At 47.3% G+C, this 23775-nt stretch overlaps 1 protein-coding gene and 2 non-coding genes across 4 annotated transcripts in view; 1 reads left to right on the top strand and 2 right to left on the bottom strand.

The window, feature by feature from the left end:
- Positions 1 to 1323: 1323 nt before the first annotated feature.
- Positions 1324 to 1439, bottom strand: LOC131915796 (U5 spliceosomal RNA). The gene has a single exon (XR_009380438.1). It is a non-coding gene; the product is annotated as a U5 spliceosomal RNA (small nuclear RNA).
- A 6461-nt stretch (positions 1440 to 7900) lies between these two features.
- LOC131915797 (U5 spliceosomal RNA) lies at positions 7901 to 8016 on the bottom strand. The gene has a single exon (XR_009380439.1). It is a non-coding gene; the product is annotated as a U5 spliceosomal RNA (small nuclear RNA).
- A 10522-nt stretch (positions 8017 to 18538) lies between these two features.
- Positions 18539 to 23775, top strand: part of Parp16 (poly(ADP-ribose) polymerase family member 16) — a 30339-nt gene continuing 25102 nt past the window's right edge. The window contains exon 1 of one of the 2 annotated variants that reach the window (XM_059268112.1): positions 18539 to 19024. In XM_059268112.1, the coding sequence (XP_059124095.1) occupies positions 18851 to 19024 (174 nt within the window). In that variant the 5' untranslated portion in view covers positions 18539 to 18850. The remainder of the gene's footprint in view (positions 19025 to 23775) is intronic. The other variant, XM_059268113.1, reaches the window with a different exon arrangement.

Raw genomic sequence — 23775 nt, forward strand, 5'->3', positions numbered from 1 at the left:
AACCACACCTCTGCTTCCACAAAGCCTTTGTGAATCTTGGGCAGAGTCTGTTCCCACTACCCTTCACCTGCATGGCTTCCCTCAGATCCATTGCTGTAGAGTTCCAGCGCCCATGCTAGTGCTCAACAAAGCAAGTTCTCCACGGGCAGGGAATGTAACTCAGTGGTAGAACACTTGCCTGCCAGCATGCACGAGGTCATAGTTATGCGAGCTATGCATGCCCAGCAGTTTCACTTCCAGGCATGTATGTGAATATGCATGTGAGTGTATGCATGTGAGTGTATGCATGTGTGCATAAGTAACTGTATGTTATTTAGGGGAATGTATGTATGCAAGTGTGTATGTGGTATGTGACATGGGTATACTGCATGTTTATAAGTATGCATGTGCGAGTGTATGCATGAGAGTGCACACGTATTGTGTGCCTGGTTTTATGAATGCGTGTGAACATGTGACAGCATATGTAGCCTGTCAGTCTTGGCTTGACTTTGCAGTGTGGCTCTGTCCCTGCTGCGTCTTTCATCCCCACAGGAAGCCTGTCTGAGTCAGGTCCCATAGGATGGACAGCCTTGTAGTAACTAAAGGCGGGGGCGGTTCTTATAGACTGTGTGCACTTTGGTTTCTGCTGCTCTCTCATCTCTACTCCCTGGGGCCTGGAGCTTAGCATCATGAAATGTCAGAGCCTGGGGGACCGGGCTTAGAGATGATCTGACTCACCTGATAAGTAGGGGAGACCAGGCCCTAGACAGGTCCCTGAATCAGGACTAGGGGCCACACAGCGTTTAGTCCGTAAGCCAGCTGAGAACAGCATCTCCCCAGTCTGTTGCCACAACAAAGTTGGCCTCTCTGGGACCTATCGATCCTGGCTAGTAGTTAAGACGAGCTTCCAGAAGAGTTTCTAGCTAGGTGGGGAGATCAAGGCTCAGGAAGGATGCTGCCCTCCGTTAGAGTTTACCTCACTTGTTTGTTTCCTGGGTGTGTTGACTCATCTGTAATGCCAGCACTTGGGAGACTGAGGCAGGAGGATTGCTGCTGAGTTCAAGGAGATGCGCGAGAAAATCCAATTCTGTTCCTCACCCCTAAAAAGGCAAAGTAGCTATGGTTTTGTAATGCTCTAAACCCCTCAACTATACAAGTGGGGGGATCAGGTAAGTGCCTAGCCTGTCTAGTTAACGACAGGCAAGGAACTTGCTATCTTCCGTGTCTACCCGGCGTACCCACCGTGCTATAGTGCTGTTGATTTACCTTCGTAGCTAGACAAACCATGCTAACTGAATACGAAAAGCACGAAAGTTTAACTCTTACTTTAAACACCATTTATGTAGCCTTGCCAGAACAAGGCCTCAAAAAATTGGTTTAAGACTCAGAGTTGTTCCTCTCCACGGAAATCTTTAGTAAAAGGCGAAAGATTTATACGATCTGAAGAGAAACCAGAGTATGCCCGAGCTTGCCGCCACCCACAACTCGAGTAACAGCTACTCCTAGCTCAGTGGTGGTGTCTTCCTTGACGCAAGACTACTATAGCTCAAAAGAACCATTCTTTTCGTTTTATAAATTAAAGCTCACTTTCACAAAGACATTCTTAGAAAGATACGTTAATTTCTCGTTTTGTTGTTGTCTTGTGCGCGCTGTTCCGCGGGTATGCAAATTTGTGGCGGCCCCGCCCTGTGGACGAGGGCGGGAACGGCGCCGCCCGCAGTGCTCGGCCGGGCCACCAGAGGGCGACGCCGAGAGCTGGCTAGGAGCAGATCTGCGCTCAGTCCAGGACCCGGACTCAGGTTTTGGGTTTTGGGTTTCTGTGCGTCTACGTTTTATTAACGTTAAAGACTGTATTTCTTTTTTCTTTTTACTTTCGTAGTTCTGGGGATTGGACTTAAAACCTCATCCATGTCAAACAAGCGCTCTACCAACGAGCTATATTCCCGGCCCTAATGAATGCAATAGACTCCAACTAGAAGATAGATAGCTATCACCTGTGGAGATGCTAAATTCAGGACGCGGGTTCCTCGCTTTAGTAGTGAGAGCGAGGGATGAGTATAAACAATGCTCCAGTTTCCTGTTTCTTACTCTGCACGGCGGGCATCTACTACATCCACTATGGTTGTAGTGGATGCTAGCCGAGCACGCAGCGCTTCGTTTGTGAATATTCTGCTTTCTTATCTGTTCTTTGAAATCTCTGACCATGCTTGCTTTAAAACTGGAGCTTGCAGCCAGGTGTAGTGGTGTGCACCTTTAGTCCCAGCACTCGGGAGGCAGAGGCAAGCAGATCTCTAGGAGTTCGAGGCCAGCCTGGTCTACATAGTGGGTTCCAGGACAGCCAGAGCTACATAGTGAGACCCTGTCTGGAGAAAAAAACAACAACAACAAAACCCATATATATATATATATATATATATATAATTGCAGCTTGCACGCTGGTTCCGGTTTCCTGCAGGCTTTGCCACCGCTGTGGATGAGATGTTGTCTGTCGGTCTCTGACCCTGAACTTTAGTGCAGTGGCACCCGGGGCTGGCCCACCCTGACTCCTTGTCCTGAATGGAAACCAGCTCTTTTCGTGTGTTTGGAGGCCGTCTCGCTGTGTGACTCAGGTGGAGTCAGCAGTTCTCGCCTCGGTGGAAGGTGATGGAGCTCTTGGTTTGGAATAGCTTTGACAGAAAAGATATGCACAAAGTGACAGCCACTGTTCCCACGTGACCGCTGGGCCCTTGAAATAGTGCATCTGGGAACTGAATGTTGTTGTGAGATGGGTCTTACTCTGTACTTCACGCACGCTCAGGTCCTAAAATATTTTTTAAAAAAAAAATTTTAACTTTTATTTTCTGTGTATGAATGTTTGTCAGATCCCCTGGAACTGGAGTTAGAGACTATTGTGAGCCACCACGTGGGTACCAGGAACAGAATTCGGGTCCTCTGGAAATGCTCTTAGCCACTGTGTTGTCTGTCTAGCCGCTCCTGGGCTTTTTATTTCATAGTTTGAATTAATTACATCTAATGGATAGCATGGATAATGGTTACTGTGTTGTGCAGCGTTTACCCAGCCATGTTTGGGGCTTGATTTTCTACTTGAGGAAGGGGATGGACTGTTGGATTTTTCTCTTACAGGAAAGAGGAGATGGGAGTCAAGTCCCTCTCTTCTGCAGTCAGGTCTGAGAGCAGTAGAATATGACACGGAGGCACGAGATTTATTTTGAGCCGAAGACCTGGGGGGCGGGGGGCAGATGGCTGGACAGTGATGGTGCACACTTTTAATCCCAGCTCGCCCGAGGCAGCGGCAGGAGGATCTCTGTGATATTGAACCCAGCCTGGTCTACACAATGAGTTTCAGGAAAGCCAGGGTTACACAGTGAAACCTTGTCTTAAAGAAGGAAAAGAAAAAAGAAAAACAAAAAACAGAGCTGGAGAGATGGCTCAGAGGTTAAGAGCACTGGGTAGTCTTCCAGAGGTCCTGAGTTCAATTCCCAGCAACCACATTGTGACTCACAACCACCTATAATGAGATCTGGTGACCTCTACTGGTTTGAAGACATACATGCAGACAGAACACTATATATACAATAAATAAATATGTCTTAAAAAAAAAAAAAAAAGAGGGGCTGGAGAGATGGCTCAGAGGTTAAGAGCACTGACTGCTCTTCCAGAGGTCCTGAGTTCAATTCCCAGCAACCACAGGATGGCTCACAACCATCTGTAATGAGATCTGGTGCCCTCTTCTGGCCTGCAGTCATACATGCTGTATACATAATAAATAAATAAATAAATAAATAAATAAATAAATAAATAAATAAATAAATAAATAAATAAATCTTTAAAAAAAAAAAAGAAAAAGAAAAAAGAAAAACAGACTAGCCTGCACAGGAATGGCACTCTGACCTCACCTCCTCTTTCTGACAGCAGGAAACAAGGCCAGCTCCCTGTAAAAGATAAGCGAGTTCCCTGTGAAAGATTCCCTGTCCACAATAGGAGGAAAGAACATTCTGATCACCAGAGAGAGGGCATCCAGTTGAGAGAAGTCTATGCAAACAAACCTTGATAAAATACCTCCCAGCTTCCTGTAGTCTCATTCCAGTGAGGTTTCTATTGCTGTGGTAAAACCCGATGAGCAGAAGCAGCTCCACGAGGAAAGGGTTCATTTCATCTTTGTCTGTTTGTTTTGTTTTGATTTTCTTTTTTTTTTTTTTTTTTAAGATTTATTTATTTATTATATATACAGAAGAAGGCACCAGATCTCATTACAGATGGTTGTGAACCACCACGTGGGTGCTGGGAATTGAACTCAGGACCTCTGGAAGAGCAGTCGGTGCTCTTAACCTCTGAGCCATCTCTCCAGCCCCCTTGTTTTGATTTTCAAGACAGGATTTCTCTGTGTAACAGCCCTGGCTCTCTAGTCCCCTGTCCTCTTTAATGTTTTACAAGACATTATTGGGGATATGCTGTCATGTATGCGTGGAGGTTAGAAGTCGACTTGGGGGAGTCAGTTTTACCACGTGGGTTCTAGTAATCAAACTCAGGTCATCAGGCTTGGCAGTAACTGCTTTTGATGTTATTTAGGGGTGCAGGAATGGGTTCATTTTCTCTGATGATTAAAGAAAGGCAGGAAAGCAGTGTCATCATAAATCTTGGGGCATTCCAGCAGAGCTATCGTATGACATCAGGGATCTGGGTGTCCCCTCTTGAGGTTTTAGTCTCACTAGAATATAATTTAAGAACAGACACAAACAGAAGCTCAGGGTTTTAAAGAAAAATGCCCGGGGCAGGCAAGCTGTAGATCTTGCAGCTGCCTGGAGGAGAACCAAGACGATAAGTTGGCATGGTAGCTACATGGCTGGGAGCGGAGCTTTGAGGACGCCTCAAGCACCAGCTAAGGAGCTTAAAGCATTCTCGGGCTATGGTCAGCAACAGGAAGAAAAAGACAAGAGAGCAAAAGGAATAGTTATAGTTACATCTCAGAGAGGTGGGTGGACCCAGCCCAACCTCCCGCCACTCTTAGGATCTGCACCAGAACCCGGATTCAGAGAAAGAAATTGTATCTAATTGTAAAATGAACTCTTCTTCCTAGAGGGGGTCCCCTAGCCAGATCCCTCACCTGCCCCACTGGATTAAACCTCAAGGGAGGAGACAAGGGCAGATCTCTACCTAATGTTGATTCCACTCTGTACAGCTTTACAGCCAAGGGCTCCAGCCCACCTTTCCTTCTCTTTATTCAACAGTGCATAAACACGTGATCATCTATTTTAGTGGTCACTTTTTTTGTATATAGAAAATTTGTATGCTTTTCTCCTACTAATCTTTTTATAAAAAGATTTATGCGTTTTATGTGCATGAGTGTTTTGCCTGCATGTATGTGTGTGCACCATTGTGTGCCTGGTACCTTTGGATGTCAGAAGAATGCGTCAGATTCTTTGGAACTGAAGTTATGGCTGGTTATGAGTCACCATGGGTGCTAGGAACCAAACCCAGATCCTCTGGGAGAGTTTTGTTTTTTTTGAGACAGGGTTTCTCTGTGTAGACCTGGTTGTTCTGGAACTCTCTCTGTAGACCAGGCTGACCTTGAACTCAGAGATCCACCACCACTCCTGGCTGCCAATTTAATTCTTAGGCTGAGAGGTTTTATTTATTGATTGGTTGGTTGGGTTTCTTTGAGACAGCTCTGGCTGACCTGGAACTTGTTTTGTGGAGCATACTGTCCTGGAACTCACAGAGATCTGCCTGCCTCTGTCCCAACCCCCACAGTGTTGGGATCAAAGATGTGTGCCACTGTGCCCAGCTAGCTGAGAGGTTCTAGAGGAGTAGTGATAAAGTGTAGGGAGAAGTTTCTCTGTGTCCCGCCCGGTCCGCAGCTTCTCAGTCCAAACTGCTCGATTCCAAGCTGCTCGATTCCAGGTAAACATAGAGGCTTATATTAATTACAAACTGTATGGCTCAGGCTTCTTGCTAGCTAGCTCTTTCCTCTTAAATTAACCCATTTCTGCTGGGCGGTGGTGGCGCACGCCTTTAATCCCAGCACTCGGGAGGCAGAGCCAGGCGGATCTCTGTGAGTTTGAGGCCAGCCTGGGCTACCAAGTGAGTTCCAGGAAAGGTGCAAAGCTACACAGAGAAACCCTGTCTCAAAAAAAAAATTTTTTTCTATTAATCTATATGTTGCCACGTGGCCGTGGTGTTACTGGCATCTTGTGGTCCTTGGGCATCAAGCTGGCATCTCCCTTCTGACCCCACCTTTCTTCTCTCTATATCATTCTTGGATTTCTCGCCTGCCTCCATTCTGCCCTGCCATAGGCCAATGCAGCTTTAATTGTTAACAAACTATTCATATATATGAATATATAACATATATTCACAGCATACAGAAAGACATCCCACAGCAATAAAATTTGCTCTTGAATGCCAAGCAGATGTGGTGCACGCCTTTAATCCCAGCACCCAGGAAGCGGAGGCAGGTGGGGCTCTGTGAGTTCAAGGCCAGCCTGGTCTACAGAGCGAGTTCCAGGACAGCCAGGGTTACACAGTGAAACCCTGTTTGTTTGTTTGTTTGTTTGTTTGTTTTAGTTTTTCGAGATAGGGTTTCTCTGTGCAGCTTTGCGCCTTTCCTGGAACTCGCTTTGGAGACCAGGCTGGCCTCGAACTCACAGAGATCCACCTGCCTCTGCCTCCCGAGTGCTGGGATCAAAGGCGTGCGCCACCACCGCCCGGCGAAACCCTGTCTCGGAAAACCAGCAAACAAATAAACAAACAAACAAACAAATAAATGAAAGTTTGCTCTTGACGTCAAAGCAGCTCTCATTTCTCCTTCTATCCACTTATCACCTCCTAACTTCTCCAGGCTCTGAACAGAGAGGACCCCAAAGGTGTATCTAGAGACATCCGAGAGCAAAATCCGAGTGATGCTAGGAACTCTTGGGGCAGACAGGCAGCAGGGTAGTCATAGCTCCAGATCTTTCCTCTGAGCTCTAAGTCTGCAGTGCTCTGATTCATGTTTCTGTTGTGTTTAAACACATCTGTGCTTGTGTGTGTGTGTGTGTGTGTGTGTGTGTGCGTGTGCGCGCGCGCGCGTGCACTCAACTCCTCCCCCCCACCCCCCCCACCCCCCCACCCCACTCCCAGTGCTAGGGATCAAACCCAGGGCCTTGTATGTAGCAGGCACCACTCTACGCTGAGCTGTGTTCTCAGCTCCTTTTATACTGAGGAAAACCACCCGAGAGGCAGAGTGCCTGAGTGACTACGGAAGGAAAGACCAGTCTCCGTGTTACAAAGGACGAAAACGGTTCAGAGTGCTCCGGGCCGTGCATGAGGACAGGAGCAGAGCGGCTTTCAACAGGGGAGGGTTGGAGTGTGGAACGGGACGGTGGCACGGGGTCCTGGTAAGCGCTCTGAAGTTACACATCACGCCAGCCCGGTGTAGATGCTCTTGGGAGATGGTGCCAGCCTGTGAATAACCACACCGGACTTAAACAGCTTCAGGAAGGGGGGGCACATTCTGGCTTACAGATAGGTGGTGTAGTCTGGGACAGTAGTCACAGCAGCTGTCACACTGCATCAGTCGGGAAAGGGAGGGCGGGACTCTGCTGCTGAGGACCCAGAACTCAGGGCGAGGTTGGCCACTCTAAGTGGGGGTTTCCTTCAGAAGTTCCTGTTTTCTTTTTTAATGGATATGCCTCTATTCCAGGGGAAGGCATCAGATCCCACCACTGATTAATAGTCTGTGAGCCATCATGGGGGTGCTAGGACCTGAACTCAGGGCAGCTCGGTGTGCAGAGCCAACTTCCAGGGCAGCCAGAACGACTGTACACACCCAAACCCCGAGTAAATAAAAAATAACAGTCACTGCTAACAAGCATGCACAAAGCTAAGACAAAGCACAGTTAGGGAAGTCTGAAAAGTCGTCTATTATTAACACAGCATGTGGAGCCTTGTGAGAACAAGGCCTCAAAAAATTGGTTTAAGACTCAGAGTTGTTCCTCTCCACGGAAATCTTTAGTAAAAGGCGAAAGATTTATACGATCTGAAGAGAAACCAGAGTATGGATCCGGGGTGGCTTAAGTACGTCTCTAAGGTACCTGAACCTCCTTGTTTACTGATGGTGACTATATAGTTAAAGAGTCATTACATACAGCTATTTCTTCATGATTGTACTACATAATATGTACATTTTTAATTTTAAAACTTCTAGGGAAGCTAAGTATATTTCCACGAAAATATCGGTATTAGTTGCAGTGTGTTATGGGTATGCAAATGATCCTAGCAATCGCCCTGGAGACTGGCCGCGTTCCCGGGGGCCTCCTACAGGGGCGGGGCGAAGGCTTCCTCCTCCTGCTCACCGAGTGGCTGGGTTCGTACCTCCGTACCTAGGCATTTGAGCATCGTTTCTTTTAAATATTTCCGATGGTTTAGGCATCGAGGAACTGAAAAGGTTTTCTGTTCTGGGAGGTGGGATTGGGACAGGAGCCCAGAGGCCCTCAGGAGTGTTGGCAATGTGTTTTCTCTGTTCTTAGTTTCTGTAATGAAACCCACGTAGGTAAGATCTCGCATATTCAATGTAGTGTGTTACCTCTGTACAAATGGAGAAAAGAAAATGAAGTTCATCATTTCTAAACCATTGCGGCTTTCATTTCTGTACCATGCCAACTCAGCGTAGTAAAGGGGGCTACCTTTCCCACGGTTGATATATGTATCATATTTGTGAGTGAGTGTGTATGTGTACGTTTTTATTTATATAAAAAGGCCAATAACTACAGCACGCTCTGCATCAACAGCAGCAGCAGCTTTTCCAGGTTCTGCAGTCTTATGAATAAAATTGTAGAGACATCCAGCACACTCCATTAAAATACAAAGTAAAAAATAAAGTCTCGATAAACACATTTCTGTCAATGTTCTGGTACCTAAAACTTTTTTTTTCTTCTCCGTAATCTTTTTTTCTTAAGTAAAATTTACTTTTCTCAGTAAAAATTTTCTTTTTTTCTTTTCTTTTCTTTTTTTTCCGAGACAAGGTTTCTCTGTGTAGTTTTGGTGCCTGTCCTGGATTTCACTCTGTAGACCAGGCTGGACTCTCAACTCACAGAGATCCACCTGGCTCTGCCTCCTGAGTGCTGGCGTGGGCCACCACCACCCAGCTCTTTTCTTCTTTTGTTTTGGTGTTTCAAGACATGATTTCTCTGTGTAACAGGTCTGACTGTCCTGGAACTCACTTTTTTTTTTTTTTTTTTAAGATTTATTTATTTATTAATATACAGTGTTCTGCCTTCATGTGTGCCTGCAGGCCAGAAGAGGGCACCAGATCTCATTCTAGATGGTTGTGAGCCACCATGTGGTTGCTGGGAATTGAACTCAGGACCTCTGGAAGAACAGCCAGTGCTCTTAACCTCTGAGCCATCTCTCCAGCCAGGAGCTCACTTTGTAGACCAGGCTGGCCTCAAACTCATAGAGATCCTCCTGCCTCTACCTCCTAAGTGCTGGGATTAAAGGTGTGTGCCAGCACAGCTCGGCACAAATTCTTTTCTTTTTTCTTTTTTTTTTTTTTAAGATTTATTTTATTTATTATGTATACAGTGTTCTGCCTGCAAAGACACATGCAGAGTGTTCTGCCTGACACATGTATACAGTGTTCTGCCTGCATGTGTCTTTGCAGGCCAGAAGAGGGCACCAGATCTCATTACAGATGGTTGTGAGCCACCATGTGGTTCCTGGGAATTGAACTCAAGACCTCTGGAAGAGCAGTCAGTGCTCTTAACCTCTGAGCCGTCTCTCCAGCCCGCAAATTTTTTTCTTAAAATTGGGAAATCCAGGTTTTTATTTTATTTATTTAGGTTTTTCGAGACAGGGTTTCTCTGTGTAGCTATGGCTGTCCTAGAATTCACTCTGTAGACCAGGCTGGCTTCAAACTGAGAGATCCACCTGCCTCTTTCTCCTGAGTTCTGGGATTAAAGATATATGCCACCACTGCCCAGCTTAGAAATACTTTTTTTAAAAAAGATTTATTTATTTATTGTATATGCAGTGTTCTGCCTGCTTGTATCCCTGCAGGCCAGAAGAGGGCACCAGATCTCATTGTGGTTGCTGGGAATTGAACTCAGAACCTCTGGAAGAGCAGCCAGTACTCTCAACTTCTGAGCCATCTCTCCAGCCCTAGAAATAATTTTTAAGGTGCTGGTTTACTCATGTATCCTAAAGAATTTTGTTTTGTGGGCCAGGGACGTAGCTCCATTGATAGAGTGTCTAACCTGCACAACGCCCTAAGTTTGATTGCCAGAGCTTCATAAAATTGGACTTTGTGGAAGATGCTTATGATCCTAGCACTTGGGAAGGACAGGCAGAAGAGTCACTAGTTCAAGGGCATCCTCAGCTACATAGGGAGTTAGAGTCTAGCCTGGGTGGGATACATAAGACTCTGCCTCCAAAAAAAGTGAGGGGAGGTTGGCAAATGGCTCCGTGGGTAAGGGCACTGACCACCAAGCCTGATGAACTGAGTTCGGTCTCCAGGACTCACATGATGGAAGGAGAGAACAGACTCCCAGGAGTTGTTCTCTGACCTCCACATGTGCACAACACACACATACACATAAATAAATAAAGTTTATGAAAGAACTTTGTTCTGTAAATCTAAAATTAAGGTGGCCTATGAGGTGCATGGTTCTGGAGATGAGAAATTGCTGATAAACTCAAAGACTGCATACATGTCTCTGGTGTTAAGCAACCACAGCACGTTTCCTGTTTGACTCATGTTGGGCAATCCCGAGGGATCAGGACTGTTGTCTTAGCGGGCAGTCTCCCCCGGTTTTGTTAGTTCTACTGAAGCTCTTGACCCTCAGCCAGCAAGAAATGTTAACCAGATCCTGGAGTGAGCGGCTTCTTTCCCTTCCTTGTACGCTGAACTTTCCCTGTCTTTTTAATCCTGCCTTGTGTATATTACCTACTTTTCCTTGTTGTACTTTTCCTCACTTGACTGGCGGCTTTAGTAGTCACTGGTAAGTGCCAAATTTTCAGTAGAACAGCCCGGCTTTCCTGGCAGGGTGTCCGCACAGCCGCGTAAGGTCTGATGAGTACACAGTCCCATGCTGCTGATGCCTTCGTGATGCCCTTCAGTAACTTATTTATCCAGCACCGGGGACTGAACTAGGGCCCCGTGAGTACTGAGCCGGTGCTCTGTGCTGAGCTGTAGCCGCAGACCTTCCTAGAGAGTCTTTAATCTGGACATAACAGCATCACCTGCAGCAAACCAACACTTGGGACATGGAAGTTAGCCGATCAGGAGTTCTCCTTCTGCTCCGAGCTGTCCTGGAACTCACCAAGTAGACCAGGATGGCCTCAAACTCACAAGGATCTTCCTGCCTCTCTGCCTGCTGGGATTAAAGGCATGCATCGCCATCGTCAGGCAGGAATTGTTTTGACAAAGGTCTTTTACTCTATTTCTAGTTTTCTGGATATGAAGATGACCATGGATTTTCTATTTTTCTTTTTTTTTCTTTTCTTTTTTTTTTTTTTTTTTTTGGTCAGGATCTCACTATGTAGCCATTACTGCCCTGGAACTCTCCATATGGACCAGGCTAGCCTTGAATGCATAGAAAGCCACCTGCCTCAGCCTCCCTTGTGCTGGGATTAAAAGTGTGGACCCTGGCACTATTTTGTTTATTTATTTATTTATTTATTTATTTATTTATTTATTTATTTTGGAAGAAGGACTTATGTAGATCAGGATAGCTTTGAACTCCTGATCGGCTAACTTCCATGTCCCAAGTGTTGGTTTGCTGCAGGTGATGCTGTTATGTCCAGATTAAAGGTTTTTTTTTTTTTTTTTTTTGGTTTTTCCAGACAGGGTTTTTCTGTGTAGCTTTACTCCTTTCCTGGAACTCACTTGGTAGCCCAGGCTAGCCTCAAACTCACAGAGATCCGCCTGGCTCTGTGTGGGAGCCCGTTCTCGGGTTCCTCGTGGCTTTACCCAGCAGGTCCTCATAGAGGATGATTAGACCACGGGCCTGAGTGCAGGTGTCTGAGATGGTCTGCACTTGGCTGTGCTGGGGGAGGAGGTCTTTTGCTCCACCCCTTGGCGTCTCTATAAAAACCCTGGGGCAGAGGCAGTCGGGGCCCGTTGGAATAGGTTCCAGGCCCTCTCGAGGCTATCCTTTATTTTCTATCTGTTTATCTCCGCGATATTCTCTGCAATAAATCCTTCTATCTAATATTTCCTGCTGCTCGCACTCAAGAAAACTCTGGGGAACTGTGGGGATGGTTGGGTAAACGCCCCACAGCTCTGCCTCCCGAGTGCTGGGATTAAAGGTGTGCGCCACCACTGCCCGGTGCACTAGAGCATTTTAAAAGTATTTTATATTTTCTTTTTAGTTGTGTGTGTGTGTGCGCACATGCACATGAATGCATAAAACAGGCACTTTTTAAAAAGACATGTTTTTATTTGTGTTTATGCATGCAAAGAGGATAGAACAGGGCACTAGATCCCTGTGGGCTGGAGTTACAGATATTTGGGGGGCCTCCGATTGTTATTTGGGTGCTGGGATCTGAATTCTCACCTTCATGATTGCACATCAGGTCTGTAACCACTGAGACATCCCTCCAGTTGCCCGACCAGCACATTTCCTACAGAGCAAGAGTGCCACTCTGAAAGAAGCCTCTCATTGTCCCCACCCCATCTCCATAGTCCTGGGCCAGAGGCTTTAACTACCCGAGAAGACTGATGGTTTCCTAAAGGAATGGACTCCGTTTGTGACAGAGCATGGCGAAACCTCCTGCAAACAAATTGGGATGTTGTGTGGCTCAGTGGTAGGGCACCTTCCTGGTACGGGAAAGGCTCTAAGTTTAATCCCTAGCAAGACAAATAACAATGATAATAAAAATAACAACAATAGTTATAATAATAGAGAAATAAAGTGGGGCAGTCCTGGAGGTTGTGGTTAAGGGCAGCTGGGAGACAGACAATCTCACTGGTTTTATGGGCTCATCTATAGGCTTGCAGATTTCCAGGAGAGTAAACAGAGTCACAACATATGAATACTGACTCAGGGACTGTTCCTTCCCAGGAGTCCAAAACAACTGAGCAATCATACAGTACTGAGTGAATTGAACAACTGGATGTAGCCCGGGACAAAGACACATAAAAGGTCTGCAAAAAATACTGCCCAGAACTTGTGAGGCTGAGGCAGGAGGATTGCTGCATGTTTGAGACCAGCCTTAGCTGAACAGAGAGTTCCAGGACAGCCTATGTAGAATGAGACCTTGTCTCATAAAACCCAAAACTATGTAACAAAAAACCAGTCAGGTATGGTGGCACATGACTTTAATCCCAATACTCGGGGAAACAGAGACAGGAAGATCCCTATGAGTTTGAGGCTAGCCTGGTCTACATGGTTAAGTTCTAGCACAGTCAGAGCTATATAGTGAGAACTTGTCTTCAACAACAAACACAAACCAAACCAACACCAACAAAACAAACAAAAAACCCTACAAAAACCCTCACTGCCAAAGTCACCGTGAGCATACCCCCTGCAGTCACTGTGAGCATACCCTTGTGTAGTCACTGTGAGCATACCCCCTACAGTCACTGTCAGCATACCCTCTACAGTCACTGTGAGCATATCCCTGCAGTCACTGTGAACATACCCCTGCAGTCACTGTGAGCATACCCTCTACAGTCACTGTGAGCATACCCCTGCAGTCACTGTGAGCATACCCTCTACAGTCACTGTGAGCATACCCCTGCAGTCACTGTGAGCATACTCTCTACAGTCACTGTGAACATACCCCTGCAGTCACTGTGAGCATACCCCTGCAGTCACTGTGAGCATACCCTCTACAGTCACTGTGAGCATACCCTCTACAGTCACTGTGAACATACCCTCTACAGTCACTGTGAGCATACCCCTGCAGTCACTGTGAACATACCCTCTACAGTCACTGTGAACATACCCCTGCAGTCACTGTGAGCATACCCCTGCAGTCACTGTGAGCATACCCTCTACAGTCACTGTGAACATACCCCTGCAGTCACTGTGAGCATACCCCTGCAGTCACTGTGAGCATACCCTCTACAGTCACTGTGAGCATACCCCTGCAGTCACTGTGAGCATACCCTCTACAGTCACTGTGAGCATACCCCTGCAGTCACTGTGAGCATACTCTCTACAGTCACTGTGAACATACCCCTGCAGTCACTGTGAGCATACCCCTGCAGTCACTGTGAGCATACCCTCTACAGTCACTGTGAGCATACCCTCTACAGTCACTGTGAACATACCCTCTACAGTCACTGTGAGCATACCCCTGCAGTCACTGTGAACATACCCTCTACAGTCACTGTGAACATACCCCTGCAGTCACTGTGAGCATACCCCTGCAGTCACTGTGAGCATACCCTCTACAGTCACTGTGAACATACCCCTGCAGTCACTGTGAGCATACCCCTGCAGTCACTGTGAGCATACCCTCTACAGTCACTGTGAGCATACCCTCTACAGTCACTGTGAACATACCCTCTACAGTCACTGTGAGCATACCCCTGCAGTCACTGTGAACATACCCTCTACAGTCACTGTGAACATACCCCTGCAGTCACTGTGAGCATACCCCTGCAGTCACTGTGAGCATACCCTCTACAGTCACTGTGAGCATACCCTCTACAGTCACTGTGAACATACCCACTACAGTCACTGTGAGCATACCCTCTACAGTCACTGTGAGCATACCCTCTACAGTCACTGTGAGCATACCCCTGCAGTCACTGTGAGCATACCCCTTGAGGTCACTGTGAGCATACCCCCTGCAGTCACTGTGAGCATACCCCCTGATGTGTAGCATGAGTGGCAACTTTAGAGGCACTGAAGGGGTGACATGGATTTGATTCCCTCCATTGACATCACTAAATAAATAAACAAGCAGACAATAATCATACGCCCCAGAAACAGGAGAACAAGCAGCAGTATATTCTCTAAAAGCCCTTTCTCCAAAACAACAGAAATCACAAGGCATGGAAAGAAACAGGAAAATATGACTCACACAGTGAAAAGCTAACAAAAGCAGGCAGCAGAGACCGCCTAAGCAAGCGGGCAGAGGTCAGATTTGACAGACACAGCCTTCCAAGTCACTGCTGTAAACAAGGAGCCAAAGGAGTTAGGATTAAAGAAGGAAAGGCCTGTCCAAGGACAATGTCACATGAAATAGAGTGTCTCATGAGAGAGAAAAGTTGTTTTGTTCAAGGTCAGCATGGGCCACATAGTTCCAGGCCAGCCTGGGTTACAGAGTAAGACCAAAAAGAACAGAAACGAGAATTTCGTAAACGCGTTGTTGCTGGATATGGTGACACATGCCTTTAATCCCAGCACTCGGGAGGCAGAGGCAGGTGGATCTCTGTGAGTTCGAGGCCAGCCTGGGCTACAGAGTAAGATCCAGAACAGGCACCAAAACTACACAGAGACCCTGTCTCAAAAAACAAAATAAAAAAACAAAAAATTAATAGAGCAAAACTGTAAGCATATACTTGTTCTCTGTTTCATTAGTGTTTTTATTTATTTAATTTAAACTTATTTACTTTTTTTGTTTTGTTTTTGTTTTTTGAGACAGGGTTTCTCTGTGTAGCTCTGGCTGTCCTGTAACTCACTCTATAGACCAGGCTGGCCTCTAACTCAGAGATCCGTCTGCTTCTGTCTTCAGAAAGCTGGGATTAAAGGTATGCACCACCATTGCCCAGCAGTATTTTTTATTTGTAAAAGAATTGTAAAGATTATTTTAAAAAATTGTTTATGTGCATGGGTGTTTTGCCTGAATGTGTGTTTGTGTGCTACATGCATGCCTGGTGCCCAAAGAAGATGGCATTGGATCACCTGGGACTGCAGTTACAGAGGGCTGTGAGCTGCCATGTGGGTGCTAGAAACTAAACCTGGGTCCTCTGGGTGCACAGCCAATGCTCTTAACCACTGAGCCATCTCTTCAGCTCCTTTATTTTTAATTATGTGTGTCTCCATATGTGCACTCCACACATAAGTGCAGTGACCATGGAGGGCAAAAGTGTTGGATCCCATGGAAGTGGAGTTACTGGCTGTGGGTTCTGGGAACTGAATTCAGGTCCTCTGGAAAAACAGGAAGCTCTTTGAATTGCTGAGCCATCCCTCTGGCCCTTCATTAATTTTTTTTTTTAAGATTTATTTATATATTATGTATACAATGTTCTGTCTGCATGAATGTCTGCAGGCCAGAAGAGGGCACCAGATCTCATGGTTGTGAGCCACTATGTGGTTGCTGGGAATTGAACTTACGTCCTCTGGAAAAGCAGCCAATGCTCTTAACCACTGAGCCATTTCTCCAGCCCTCATTAATTTTTTAAAAATTACATTTGTTATAATTACCTGGCAGGAGTGAAGGTCAGATTTTCCCAGGATGAGGTTCTTCCACTGCACTCCCGATATGCAGCAGCTACCTTAGCGTTTCTGGTGCTTCACGGGACCCCAGGACTTTGGGGGCTCGAGGGGTTTTATTCGAGGCCATGAAACTCAGACATTTTGGTGATTCTAGATTAGCCCAGGCCTTAGGACAACTGTTATCAGGAGGACTCCTGGGGGTAGCCTGCACCCATTGCCTGACCTGGGAGGCTCTGTGGGGTCTGGGGATGTAGTCCTGTCTGCCTTCCCCCACCCACAAAGTTTGATGAGCACAGAGTCCAGCCCCACCTGAATGCCTAAGGAAGAGGTTTATTTCTTAGAGAGAGCAAAGTGACTGTATGTGTATGTTTATTTACATTATTTCATTAATATGTTTGGTTAAGGTTTTGTTTTTGTTTTTAATGTTTGCGTATGTGTTGGAGTCTCTCTCTTTCCACCATATGGGTAAAGAAGGATGATACTCAGGTCATCAGGCTGGGCAGCAGGTACTTTTCCCCACTAAGCCATCTCCCTACCCCCTCTCTGCCCCCCATTTTGGTGTGTGAGTTTTTGCACTCATGGAAATGGAGGCCGGAGGAGGAAGTGACTAGGTCCATCACTTTCCATCCTAGTCCACTGAGATAGGGTTTCACTGAACCTGGAGCTAGTCCAGCAGCTAGCAAGCCCCAGAATTCCTCCTGTCCACAGCCATGGCCACGCTCTGCTTTAGTGTTGTGCTGGGCATTTGAACCCGGGTCACTTGAGGAGCAAGTGTTCTTACCCACTGAGGCATCTCCTCAGTGCTGTTTGTGGCATTTTAATTTTTTTAATTATTATTTATGTTAATTATTATTTTTTTTCTATGATAGATAGATAGATAGATAGATAGATAGATAGATAGATAGATAGATAGATTATACATAGTTGTTATAATAGAGACACATGTGAATTTATTATGTATAGTGAGTGTTCTGTCTGCATATATCCCTGCAGGCCAGAAGAGGGCACCAGATCTCATTACAGATGGCTATGAGCCACCATGTGGTTGCTGGGAATTGAACTCAGGACCTCTGGAAGATCAGCCAGTGCTCTTAACCTCTGAGCCATCTCTCCAGCCCCTGTTAATTATTATTTATGTTGAGACAAAGTCTCTCTTTGCAGTCCTGGCTGTCCTGGAACTGGACACTTAGGCCAGAGTGGCCTGGAATTCACAGAGATCCCCTTGTCTCTGCCTCACAAAGCGTGTGCTACTACACCCAGAGTGTGTGTGGTTGTTAAAGGGGACTTTTTTTTTTTTTTTTGGTTTAATAATTCCGTATAGACTTGTGCTTATATTTCTATGTGATCAGGAGACCAAACAGTTTTGTTTTCCTAGAAAAGTCTCGAGTAGGGAGAAGTGGTGGCAGCCTGTTGGTTTTTACATTTACTTATTTTGTGTATATGTTTGAGTGTGGGCATTCTTGAGCCTTGGGGACACGCGTGGAAATCACAGGACAAATTGCTGGAGTCAGTTCTCGCCTTTACCAGGTGGGATCCCGGGATTGAACTCAGGTCGTCAGGCGTGGCATCACATGCCTTTCCCGTCCAGCCGCTGAGTCATCTTGGAGTCCGGGTCTTTTCCCTTCCTGGGGACAAGTCACTGTTCCCTCTGCCCTCCAGTGTCTCTTTTCCCAGGCTTCCTGTTAGAGGCCTTCAAAGCAGGAGGATCTCGGGAGATCTGAGGTCATACATTTGAGCAGTTGAGAGAATTCCGGAGGCTGTAAGGTAGAGAGGAAGGACTTTGCGTTGGCTATAGTGTCTTGAGAAAGTATTGCCTCACTCCGAGCCTCAGTTTCCCTGGGTGTCAAGTGGCTCCTTCTTCGCAGCGCGTCAGCTCCGGGAGGAAACCGATTTATTCAACAGGTGGCAATTCCCAAGGTGAGAGAGGCAAGCTCAACCCGCAGAGTCAGGACAAAGGCAAGTCCCCAGGGCGGGTCCCGGAACGGTTTCCACCTGGGGCTGCTGTGAGGGTGACTGTCAGCCGCATGGGCACCTTTGTCCCGCACCCTGGGCAGCTGGGATGCTCGGGAACCGGTGGGTGGGCGCGAGCTGAGCGCCGCAGGTCAGGGCGCGGGAAGGGGCGGGCCTGGGCCGGGTGGGCGGAGCGGCGTGAGAGCGGCAGGCGCCGAGGTAGGCCGTGGATGCAGGCAGTGGGGCGGGCAGGCCGGGTCGGCCCGGGTCCCCGGGGTGCTGCCCCCGCCGGGTGCCATAGCGGCTCCTCCAGGTCAGGGGTCCGAGAGGCGGTTCTCCAGACCTCGTGTTCGCCGCACGGAGCGATCGAGCCTAGTGTCCTGCAGAGGACGCTCGTCAGCGCGTTCTTACCACTGTCATCTTGTCACCCCTTTGTTTAGCTCCACCCCCCCGGGCTGGGAAACCCGGCCGCGGACGGTCCGCGATCCCCCGGGCCCAGGCCCCGGGCTGCCCCGCCTTGTCTTCCCCCGGCCACGCGCCGCGAGCCCGGGATGCAGCTCTCCAACAGGGCGGCAGCCAGGGAAGCGGCGAGCCGCGACGTGCTGGCCGCGGACCTCCGCTGCAGCCTCTTCGCCTCGGCGCTGCAGAGCTACAAGCGGGACTCGGTGCTGCGGCCCTTCCCCGCCTCCTACGCCCGCCGCGACTGTAAGGACTTCGAGGCCCTGGTGAGTGCGCCCTGATCCAGCGTTGCTCGCCGCCTCCCGGGCCAAGGGGCCCCGTGGAACAGCGGGCAGCGGCAGCGCCACCCGTGTTAGAAAACACGCCAGTCCCTTGGACTTCCCATTCCCAGCCTGGCCTTGGGGAAGGTTCCCATCAGCTAGAACACACTCCTAAACACCCTCGTGTAGACACACACTGCCAAGTGATTTGGTGGCTGCTTCCTCGTGTCAGTTACTGACTCCCAGGAGTGATGTGAGGAATAGCTGCAGAGTCCTCCACAAAATGCTCCCGTGTGTCCCCAAAGGGGCGTTGATCTCAACTAGCTGTTCTGCCTAGCTAGGAAGTTGCCCCTCCCTTTGCAAGCTGCTAGACTTTGCTCTTCAGATAAAGTTACATAGGAACAGTTCTTACATAAACTATAAACTGTCACACACAGTGCACATATGGATTGTTAATTTCTGATGACTTATAATTCTGAGTGCGGGGATTACAGGCTTCAACACTATGCCTGACCTGTAAGGCATACAGTTTTGTTTTGTTTTTTTCTCAAGACAGGATTTCGATGTGTAGCTTTCCAGCCTGTCCTGGAACTCTCTGTGGACAAGAATGGCCTCGAACTCACAGAGATCTGCCTGTCTCTGCCTCCCGAGTGCTGGGATTAAAGGCCATCACCGCCCATCGTCCTAGGCATATCATTTCTTGAAGAGATAGGGCCAGTATTGCAGATGTCAGCTATCCTTGTAATCCAAATATTTGGAATTAACTGGGAAGGTATAACTCGCCAAAATTGACTCAGTAAAGAAAATATAAAGTCTCTGGTAGTGGTGTGTACACCCACAATCTCAGCACTCAGAAGGATGAGGTAGAGCACAAATTTGAGGCTAGCCTGGGCTACAAAAAGAAACGAGCAAACAAACCTTTGAGCCTAGCTGCTTCATTGATGAGCGCTCTTTCAAATATAGGGGTGATACCTACATGCAGTCTCATAGAAATTCTTCCGACGTACTGATATGTAGTGAGGTGTGGTGGCTGGCAGACACCTGTAATCCCAGCACCTGGGAGGTGGAAGCCGTAAGATCAGTAATAGTTCAGGGTCAGCCTCATGTTGAGTTTCTGTGCAGCCTGGACTACATAATACTATCTCAAATAAAGCAGGACACTAGGAAAGAAAAAGAGGCTGGCATGTGTTTGGTATTAAATCTGATGAGGGTAGTACAGGGAAATTATTGAGCAATGCCATTCCCGAGTGTAAATGCAAAAATCCGGGACTAGGGAGATGACTCAGAGGGCGAGAACACTGGCTGCTCTCCCAGAGTTCTCGGGTTCAATTCCCAGCACCCACATGGTGGTTCACAACCATCTAACTCTAGTTCCAGAGGGTCCCAGACTCTCTTCTGGCCTCTGCCAGCACCAGGAATGCACATGGTACTCAGACATACATCCAAGTAAAACACCCATACATTAAAAAAAATTTTTTTAAGCCAGGCGGTGGTGGTGCACGCCTTTAATCCCAGCACTGGGAGGCAGAGCCAGGAGAATCTTTGTGAGTTCGAGTCCAGCCTGGTCTACAAAGTGAGATCCAGGACAGGCTCCAAAGCTACATAGAGAAACCCTGTCTCGAAAAAAAACAAAACAAAACAAAAAAAGAAAAAAAAATTTTTAAATACAAAAATCCACCACAAAGGACCCCAACTCAATGTATAATAAAAGGTAATTCATCATCACGGGGTTGAGTCCCTGTTAGGAATGCATAACCTTTCCAGTTTTAGGACATTAACTAATGTAATGAACCATGTTCATCGATGAAAGAAATGTTCAGAATGGACATTTAGTATGTAGTACCTTGTCCAATGAGCTCGTGAGTACTGGGTTCCCCCTTTGCTTTTTTTTTCCTTAGAGGTCAAACAACAAACAAGAGTGAGCCTTCTGGCTCCACCTGGCGCTTGCCATCCTCCCTGAGTGTGGAGGATGCCTCAGTCTTGGCCACAATGTCCAGGCCGGCTAGGGTGCAGGAAGTGGGACGTCAAAGAAACAGGCAAATTGACTTCCACCGTGGTTTGTTCCGCAAAGCTCTGGTATTCCCTTTTTTGAGTTTGTGATGTAAGGGACTTGGGCACAAAACATGCTTACTTAAGCTTGACAACAGATATTTATAGGTCAAGTGACTTCAAAGGCTAATTTTCAAAGAAAAGCAAGCCCATTCTGGATCTGGCCTTCTGGATCATTTTGTGGCTATCTGAAGAAGGTAACTTAGGAAGCTGGGTTTTTGTTGTTGTTGTTGTTTTTAATCCCTCATTTTCTTGCTGAAAGCATTTGGATTTGGGAAGTAATATGAGTGTTTGCTACTTTTGGACATTAGTTACTTTTCTCCACAGGCCTAGGTGTTATTACATGTGTTGTAGCTTTGGACAATTAGTGCTCTGGTGGGAATTGTGTTATTGACCCTTTGATAGACCAAGGTCCTGGCATTAGGCAGGGTCTAGCCTTGCCCTGCCACTGTCCCCAAAGCTCTCAGTTATCTCTGAGGTGTCCTGTTTTGAGAACATTTTTATGTTAACTCAGTTCTTTGAGTTTTGTTTTGTTTTTCAAGACAGGGTCTCTCTGTGTAGCCCTAGCTGTCCTGGAACTCGCTCTGTAGACCAGGGTGGCCTCAAACTCATAGAGATCCACCTGCCTCTGCCTCCTGAGTGCTGGGATTAAAGACGTGCGCCACCGCCGCCGCCACCACCTGGCCAGTTCTTTGTCCCAGCCAGATTTTCACTGTTGGGCCTGGCCTGGGAGGTCCTTACCCAGATTGGAGGAATCTAACTGAGTATGTGCTGATTGCACAGGCTGAGTCTCTGACTTTGTTCCTTGGCACAGGGGTTTCATAAACCCTTATCAGGCCAGAGAATCTATAGCCCTCTTGGGATTTCCTGGCCCTTTCTTTGCCTTTTGTCTCCAAACTTGCAGTTACCATTTGCCATCAGTCCTTGTCACTGGCTGTAACAACTGTTAAGTCTTTGTTCTGGTTTTCTGTTAGACCACAGACCCTTTGTGGGGGTGGGAGGTAGCTGGTGATGCCTCCTCTGAACTGACTCCAGGCTTCCCATGCTCAGGGTGTTTGGGACGGAAATCCACACCGGCATCCCAATCATCATCACCTTGGGGCTTGTTAAGATGGCAGAATGGAGCTGGTAAGCTGCCTGGGTAAAGGTGCTTGCTGCACAGGCCGGATGACTTGGGCTTGGTCCTTAGAACTCAGAGTGGAAGGAGGGAACTGACTCCTGCAAGTTGTCCTCTGACCTCCACAGTCACTGTGGCACACGTATGAGCACACACACACACACACACACACACACACACACTGCTGGAGGCAGAGCAGGCTGATCTCTGTGAGTTTTGAGGACAGGCTGGTTTATACAGTGAGTACCAGATTACCCAGTTAGACTCCACCCCCAAAAATTAATTAATTAAAAAAAAAAAAAGAAAAAAACGTGTATAAGGTTTTCAGTGCCCGGAGCCCTCCTGATACCATTTCTGCTCTGTGCCCTGGAAACTCCTTCTCCTGTAAGACTCAGATGAAAGTTTTCCTTGTTCTGTGTCCCACTTACAGCAGACAGTCCTACCCCTGGAGGTATTTTATTTATTTATTTTGCATTTTGTATGTGTGTATTCATCTGTGTGTGGGCTCGTGTGTGTGCACACTGGTGTGGAGATCTGAAGCTTATAGCTGGTGTCTTCTCCATCACTGTCTGTTTATCGAGGCAGGATTTCTCACAGAACCTGAAACTTGCCAATTCCAGCTAGTCTAGCTAGCCAGAGTGCCAGGATTACAGCTGGCCCACACACCTACTGTGGGGCGTTTACCCACCACCCCCACAGTTCCCCAGAGTTTTCTTGAGTGCAAGCAGCAGGAAATATTAGATAGAAGGATTTATTGCGGAGAATATTGTGGAGATAAACAGAAAATAAAGGAGAGCCTCAAGAGGGCCTGGAACCTATTCCAACGGGCCCTGACTGGCTCTGCCCCAGGGTTTTTATGGAGACGCCAAGGGGTGGAGCAAAAGACCTCCTCCCCCAGCACAGCCAAGTGCAGACCATTTCAAACACCTGCACTCAGACCCATGGTCCTGATCATCCTCTATGCGGACCTGCTGGGTAAAGCCACGAGGAACCTAAGAACGGGCTCCCACAACCTACCAGCTTTGTTGCATGGGTTTTAGGTTCAAACTCTGGTCCTTCTGCTTGTGTAGCAAACACCTTATCCACTGAGCTATTTACCAGCCCACCCCCACCCCACCACCCCTTCAATGTGATGCTGAGGATCAAACCCCAGGAGCTGGTATTTGCTAGACAGACACTCTGTCAACTAAGCTACATGCCCAGTTTTTTTGTTTGTTTGTTTGTTTGTTTGTTTTTTAAACCCAGACTGATCTGGAATTTGGAATCCTCCTGCCTCAGACTTCTGAGTACTTGGGATCACAGGTGAGCACTACTCCGCTTGCTTCTTTCACAACTTTTAAAAATGGCTGTGGTGGTGTGAAAGAAAATGGCCCCCAAAGGGCACTCTTAGGAGATATGGCTTTGTTGGAGTAGGTGTGGCCTTGTTGGAGGAAGTGTGTCATTGTGGAGGTGGGCTTTGAGGTCTCAGGTATGTTCAAGATACCACCCAGTGTCTCTGACCACTTCCTGGGACTCTCAGCTAATTCTCCAGCACCATGTCTGTCTGCATGCTACCGTATCCCACCCTGATGATAATTTTCTGAACCTCTGA

Source organism: Peromyscus eremicus, chromosome 7 (genome assembly GCF_949786415.1).
Source record: "Peromyscus eremicus chromosome 7, PerEre_H2_v1, whole genome shotgun sequence".
In the NCBI taxonomy this organism is placed as follows: domain Eukaryota; kingdom Metazoa; phylum Chordata; class Mammalia; order Rodentia; family Cricetidae; genus Peromyscus; species Peromyscus eremicus.